At 47.4% G+C, this 7,141-nt stretch overlaps 1 protein-coding gene across 1 annotated transcript in view; it reads right to left on the reverse strand.

Annotated features, from left to right (window-relative positions):
- Positions 1–1,952: 1,952 nt before the first annotated feature.
- The window catches only part of ATOH8 (atonal bHLH transcription factor 8), a 25,639-nt gene continuing 20,450 nt past the window's right edge, over positions 1,953–7,141 (reverse strand). The window contains exon 3 of the mRNA XM_027885991.1: positions 1,953–3,601. Within this exon, the coding sequence (XP_027741792.1) occupies positions 3,596–3,601 (6 nt within the window). The 3' untranslated portion in view covers positions 1,953–3,595. The remainder of the gene's footprint in view (positions 3,602–7,141) is intronic.

Below are 7,141 nucleotides of genomic sequence, written 5' to 3' on the forward strand. Positions count from 1 at the left end.
TGCCCAACCACCCTCTGGGTGAAGAACATCTTCCTAATGTCCAACCTAAATGTTCCCTGGCACAGCTTCATGCTGATCTCTCGGGTCCTAATGGATACTCCCAACACTGGAAAAGTTTGCATTTAGAGGCGTCTGTGCAGGACAGAACTCCTCCTGAAAGAAGGACTGTGCAGCTGCAAGGACATTTATTTAACAAGCAGGTAGATAGTGACTGCTGCTGCGAATCCTGTGCCGCACTTTGAACAAATCTAACAGTGTTGTCACATTTATAAGATGATCCTCACTGTGGTCTTTGACTTTGGTATCCTTGGCTGCTAAATTCCTTCAACAATTGTTAGATCAGAATTAAGGGGAAACACTGATGCCCTTCACCCAGCACAGCTGGCATCTGTGCAGTGGATGCCATATGAGTAATGGGGCAGTGCTTTACATCCAGGCAATCCTCCTGTTTTGGTGTGTGGTTTCTGGGTAAATATGGCATTCTGGTTTAATATGGCATTCAGCACCTGGGAGAAAACCAAATAAATCCCACAGGCCCCTCAGCACCCCCTTTACATCACGAGCATCACCTCCTCTCTGTTCCACGGTGGGTCACGGTCAGCTGAGGGGGACTGCCATCCTTTGTGCTGTGTTACCAGGGGCTCCCATGCCCTCCCATCCAAGGGCTGGGGGTCAGTGCCAACTGGGAGCAAAGGTTTTGGCTCTGCTGACCCTGGGGAGGTGACAGCATGAGGGCTGTTTTGCTTTTCCAGCATGATAACAAACATCATTCCCTTGTTATCTGCAGAGGAGAGTGATCGCTCGGCGTGTTTGCTGGGCAGGAGTGAGGCGAGGTCAGCTCCGTACCTCGGCTGACGCGGGTCTGTGCCCGGCCAGAAAAGCAAAGTGTCACCTCCATGACGATATTCAAACTCATGACTGCTACCCTTTGGTAAACATTTATCCTCCTTGTTGTTGCCAGTGTTGGTTGCTGGAGCTGGGCTGGGATGCACAGGGCAGTTGGGGGTGGCATTTCTGCTCCTCTTGCCTTGCCTGACCTCTTGCTGAGATACAAAAACATCCACGCAGCCTCTTTCAGAGTACTGTTCACTTAAATCAGGCAAACTCATTTATTTTTTTAACTTTTAGGGACTGTATTTCTGCCAGCATTTACTGGAGGGTGGGAATAGCAGGGAATTTCTAAGGAAAGTGAATCTGGGAATTTGTGAATGAGCAACTTGATACCAAGGGTTAATGTTTCCTAATCGGGGGGGGACAAAGAATACTGCATGACCTAAAGCCCCAATTGCAACCTGATGATGCTGCCCAGTTTGTGATTACGTATTTGCAGCAAACTCCTTATCTATAACAGGCATAGAAAGGGAAAAAAAGGGCATATCAGCAGTACTGTATCGCTGACTCTCCTTGCAGACCTTGCCTTACTGATAATTATTAACTCTCTCAAACTGAGAGCCACTGCAGCACTCCCAACTAAAATATGACGGTGTTTCTCAAATTAAAAATGCTTGGTGAATGTTTCACTTTGCTCAAAGAAAGAAATGCCCACGGGGTTTCCTTAGCCTGTGCATACCAGGACAAGTTGAGGTTGTTCCCACTGATCTTGCTCAAAACCCAGATGGGAGAAAGATGGGAGAATGCAACATAGCCCACAGAAAACCTGCAGTTCCTTTTTTTAGGCCATCTTGTGAGGTTTTTTCTTCTTCTTCTACTGCCTTCCAGTCCTCTTCCTCTGTTTGCTCTGTCTGGGCCACATGCATTAGGTCCAGTTTCTTGCTGGTTCTTGAAAACACTTGCACTTTAAACCCAGCACTTTGACATGGGTGAAACAGCCCTGGAGTGTTTCCTGTGGTCCATGAGCTCAATCTCTCTCCCCATTATAAGCTAAAAAGCTGGCTTTAATGTATATAATGAAAGACATGGTTAAAAACAGTGCTTTAATAAAGAAATACAAATGACAATCTAAAAATGTCTTTTATTGGGCTGCTAATAATGACCAGCAGTGAGAGTGGAGGGGTAAGCAGTATAATAAGCTCCTGGGAGGAGGCTTGAATACAGCTGTTCCATGTGTCCCAGAAATCAGGTAGAAGATATCTTGAGCTCACCAGGAGCCAGGGGACTTGGCAGTGAGCAGCCTGGCACACCAGAACCCAGATCCTGCTCTGGTGAGCTCAGGTTTTGCATAGCAGCTCCCCAGCTCGGTGCTCACCTGCCAGTTGCTCAGCTTGGGAAACAAAACAGGCAAGCACTGAGGAGTTCAAGTTTTGTATATTCATGTCAGTCAAACACAGACTGTTCCCTCCCCTGCCCAATGATTCTCGCCCACCCCAGCCCCTTGCCCGCCCCAGTGCCGGATGATGCCCGGCCAGATCCACACTGGAGTAAGTCAGACACCCAGGAACCTGATTCACGCTGATGTAGCCAGGATGTGAATCTGGCCTCACAAAATAACATTTCCCCTTCAGTGGGAAACAAAACACAATAATCTTCTTGGTTTGGAAACCCCTATTTTTTTCCCTTGAACACGGAGCTCCGTCCCCCCATCATTAGCAGATGTCTTGCATATGAACTGCATTACCTATAAAAGTCTGCTTACTCCAAGCAAATGTTTCTCCATCTTTTCTTTTTTTCTTTTTACTTCAATTTGAAGTGAAAGGTACAGTATAGGATTCAAATGCTTTTGCATTACACGGGTTTCTGATCACTTGAAAAACCCCCACAGAAAAAAAACGACTTCACAAACCTGAAACGCTGTCTGAATCATTTCGTTCTGCCTAGCTGAACTTTATGATTTTTTTTTTCCTTTGCTTTACATGGCACTTTTGCTTGTCTTATTCCTTTATTAAAAAAAAAAAAAATATTCATAGCTCCTGTTTCAGCTCTCACTTCGTGTCAGTATTTCTACCCTGTGGATGTGTCGCACAGGCAGGAACGTCAGGAAATTGCCCAAAAGGCAGAACTACAGAGTAGCTCAAAGGAAGAAGCAAACCTGAACGCCGAAGCACGGTTTGGTGCTGTCCCAGCTCTTGCCCACGCCAAAATGCTGGCTCCAGGGCTGCAGGCAGGGGAAGTGCAGGCAGAAGAAACAAGAGGCAACTCATAGAAGGGTGCAGAAATTGGGCTTTGTCACCGACAGCTGGCTGGCCTGCTCGCCACGATCTGAATGGCACCTCTGACTTTTCTTTGGCTCAAAGATTTAACATTAAGGCAAAAATCAGACACAGTGCAGAAGCTCCATCAAATCTTTGGCACAACAGCAACAACAACAACAACAACAACAACAAAAAATTACTGTACACATGAGCTGAGAGGGTAACATTTCCCAGTTAAGCAAAGGGAAAAGTGCTAAATAAATTGCACGTACTAAAAGGTGGCTGGCTTAAGAACAATAAGAAGTATCCCTGTCCTTTGTTTTTTCTTTTCTTTTCCTTTTTTCCTTTCTGTTCCAGAGATTAAGAGAGTTCCTTGGCCAATCGTCATCTCGAAAAGGGGTTTCTGCAAAAAAGCTGCTTGCAGTCTTCATCTGGATCGTGCAACCTCTGCCAAGACCAGATGTAACTCTGGCTGGAAGCTCTTCTGAATCCTCTCTTCCTGGTTATTACTCCTGGAAAGAGAAAGATGCACCATCAGAACAGGGAACACACGGTATCCTGTCGGCTCCTTGCACTGACAATTGTCGCTGACGCAGACCATGGCATCCTTGGGGACTGCTGGCCATGGATCTGGGATTTTTAAGAGCTGGGCTCCCAGAGGAACCATCTGTAGGTGCCACAATGGTGGCCAGAGACTGCATAAAGGAGAGGCAGACAGAGGGGATGTGGAAGGTTTGGGGAGGAAAACAACATGGTAATCAGCTGTTGGCTCCCAACTAAAAAAAATAAATTAGAAGTCAGGCAAATATTTGCTTTTGAAAAGGCCTGCAGCCTTTCGGTCTATTTTGAGTTTCAGAAGCTGATCTCAGAAAGCAACAAGCTGGGTTTGTGCAGGAAATGGGCTTTATTTCTGTATTTTAGCTGTTGCATATACTTTTCAGTGTACAAGGCTGCTCTGCCTGTGGGACTGCAACCTGTCTCAACGAGCCTGTGTATCCCCTGCGAGTCACAGCCATGACAGATGTACTTGGGCAATTGCACTGGGCTGCAGGATATTATGGCCAGGTCCATTGGAAAATGCTCAACTTTAAACCACAGCAGTTTCAGACAAGGAAAACCTCATCTAACCCCCCTTTCACATTAAAATAAGCACCGTGAATATCCCACAAACAATTGTTAGCATAGTTCAAAACACAGGAAAATCCTCAGGGCCTGAGGATTTCATGAGATCACATCTCTGTTGTCCAAACTGCCTTCACCGTGTGGGCTCCCAAATCCTCCTTTAAGTAATTTAGGAATTACAAACTTGGAAATGAGACCCCATTTATCAAGTGCAACCACTGTTTCTTGCTTTTTGCCAATGCATTTGAGAGCCCTTCCTTTGGGCATGATCACCAGTTCCCTGGGCAGATCAGCCATCTTTCTGGCAGTCTTAAAAGGTTAAACTCCTTAAAGCTTGGCCTGGAAAACATTTTTTTCCTCAATCTGTTTTGCTTCTGTACTGCCTCTCCTTTTCCATCACTAGATATTGTAACATTAAGGTACAAAATATTAATAGCATACTGCTATTTGATTTATTTTAGGACTATCATTAGGGCAGATTATCATTCTGCTGGACCTCAGACCTCCTGGAGTTGGGGTCAGCACACCTGGATAGGGTGGAGGAGGCTCTGCTGGAGGACTGGATGGAGCTGCATCCCAGCACATCCCAGCAATAACAGAGTCCTTGGATAAAGTCACTCCATCAGTCCCAGCCCACAGCAGTTGCTCTCCTAAAAAAGCAGTCATGAGCTCTTCACATCTGGCACGTGCCAAATCTGAAAATAGGGCTCACGATTCCAATTATGATCAGCAAGGAGGTGCCTCTGCAGACTGGATGACCCTACCTAGTGCTGCTCAGGGCAGAAGACATACTAACTATTGCCCTTATTCAAGGCCTTAATTGGTGTTTGGGATTTTGAATAAATGAGGTTTAGGTGGGAGGATGACAAACAGCCTTGTGTATTGCAAATGTTTCTGCTGGGAACCTCCTAAAATTATTTTGAACAATAAATAATATATATTAATAATGTGTCATGGAAAAGTCAGTTGTTTAATTTATCCCACATGGAAACAAAATGTAAAAGAAGAAAAAGGAGAGAAGCAATGACCACTCTCAATAATATTAAAAGACAGTAGAGAGATTAATCCCCCCTGTTCCTGCCTAGAACAGCAGTCTTAGCAAGCAAAACCTTTTCCACTGCAGGAACAAACTACCCAGCAGTAGCAGCCTCTTGTCCCAAGCCAAAGCCACCAGAGTCACAGGCCTCTGGTGCCCTTTAAAGCTGAACAAACAGGACCTGGGATTGCAGTTAAAACCTCCTGCATTTGTTTGGAGAGACCCTATCCTCCTGCTCAGGGTGCTGATCAAAAGCACTGATGGGTTTTGGGAAGCAGGATGGTTTTAGGAAGAGAAGTCTCAGTGGCAGCTCTCCTCTGTGAGGTTTCTGGGGGGGGAAAGGGAATATGCCCAAACCAGCTAAGGGCAGGTAAGGGCTGTCCTGTTTTACCTTTGAGGCAAAGGAAATGGGAAGGGGAACAGAGAGATCCCTCTGCAACGTGATGGAGATGCTCAGCACACCTCACTCGCTTGTCCCCAGGCACTGCCCCGTGCTGGCCATGGGTTATGTTTGGTGGGAACAGGCTCCGTTCTTTCCCCCTCCACCCTTTCCCACTCCAGCCAGGAGCTCTGAAGACAGATTTATTAGCCTGGGTCTGCTTTAAACTAATAATATCAGAACTCCCATGGCTCTTGAATTTGACAACTGGCCCAATGACCTTGGTGAGTTTGCAGCATCCCAGAGCATTTCAATCTCTATAAATCAAAGCAGTCCTGGAATTGAGTCAGCCTTTGTTCCAGAGTTTCTCCTGCCTCCTCCACTCACATTTTCCTTTTGCTGTAGTTACCCAATATCTGTGGGGTGGACCTTACCCTATTCTTGGTAACACCCTTGCTATAAAGGGAAGGGACCCTATGCTGGGACTCTGCTCCCACCACGGGAGCAAATCCCTGGTCCCAGCCTTTGTGTGCTGTGACACGGCTGCTCCAATATCTCTTAGAGCAAAGGGGCTTTTGGGGTGCTGTCATGCAACAGCAAAGTCCCACATCACATCCTTTAGCAAGGAAAAGCTTTCAGCCCTGCTCTTAGGGTACTGATGCTCAACCCCCCCAAGGGTGTGCAGTGCCTTTGGGGATGCACACAGCTGCTGCCGCCTCCCTGTCCATCCTTGGGTGAACTTACCATGAGCCTCAACACCCGTGCCCCACCTGCCATGGATATTTTGGGTTGCAGGGACATATAAAATCCAACCAACAAGCAAATGAATCTCACTACCCCCTTGTTTTTTTAAGGAGGTGCCTGGGTGTGTAATCCCCCAGCCAGCACGGGGCAGGGGTAACTCACGACCGGGCAGATCCAGGACCTCCCCGTGCCCCCAGGGATGCTGCCATCCCGCTGTCCCGCGGCAGATGGACAGACGGCTCGGCTCGGGGCGGGTGGCTGCTCTCCTGTGGTCCAGCTCCTCCCCGGAGCCCGCGGAGCTGGCGGCCGCGGGGAAGCAGACTGGCTGGCTGCCCGCTCTCGCCGGCAAGTCCTAGCAGGGAAATGAAGCTATTTTTAAAGAGGAACCTCTGCTAAGTCAAACTGCAGGGAAAGGGAGGTCGATCCTCATTAGGAGACCCCCCCCCCCCGCCACATCCCCCGCTCCGCACACAGGACGGGGAGCCGCGAGGAAGAAATGCCACGCAGATCATCAAGGTTTTACTGTGCTGGCTCTGAATGGTCCTGATAATCAATATCAGATGATCAATAACAGCGAGCCCCGGCAGCCAGGATCATCCAGGGGGTGGGAGCTGTGGCTTTATCTCGGGGCTCTGTCTAAATAAATCATGAGTCATGATACAGCGTTATCGAAAAAATATGCTCCAAGAAAATGGTTTCGGTGCCATACAAATCAAGCCTGACACTACCATTTCTCTTTTATCACATAAACCCTTTACTTGTTCACTCCTG

Source organism: Empidonax traillii, unplaced genomic scaffold, assembly GCF_003031625.1.
Source record: "Empidonax traillii isolate 1590-97213 ecotype Southwest subspecies unplaced genomic scaffold, ASM303162v1 scaffold175:size1888319, whole genome shotgun sequence".
Lineage (NCBI taxonomy): Eukaryota > Metazoa > Chordata > Aves > Passeriformes > Tyrannidae > Empidonax > Empidonax traillii.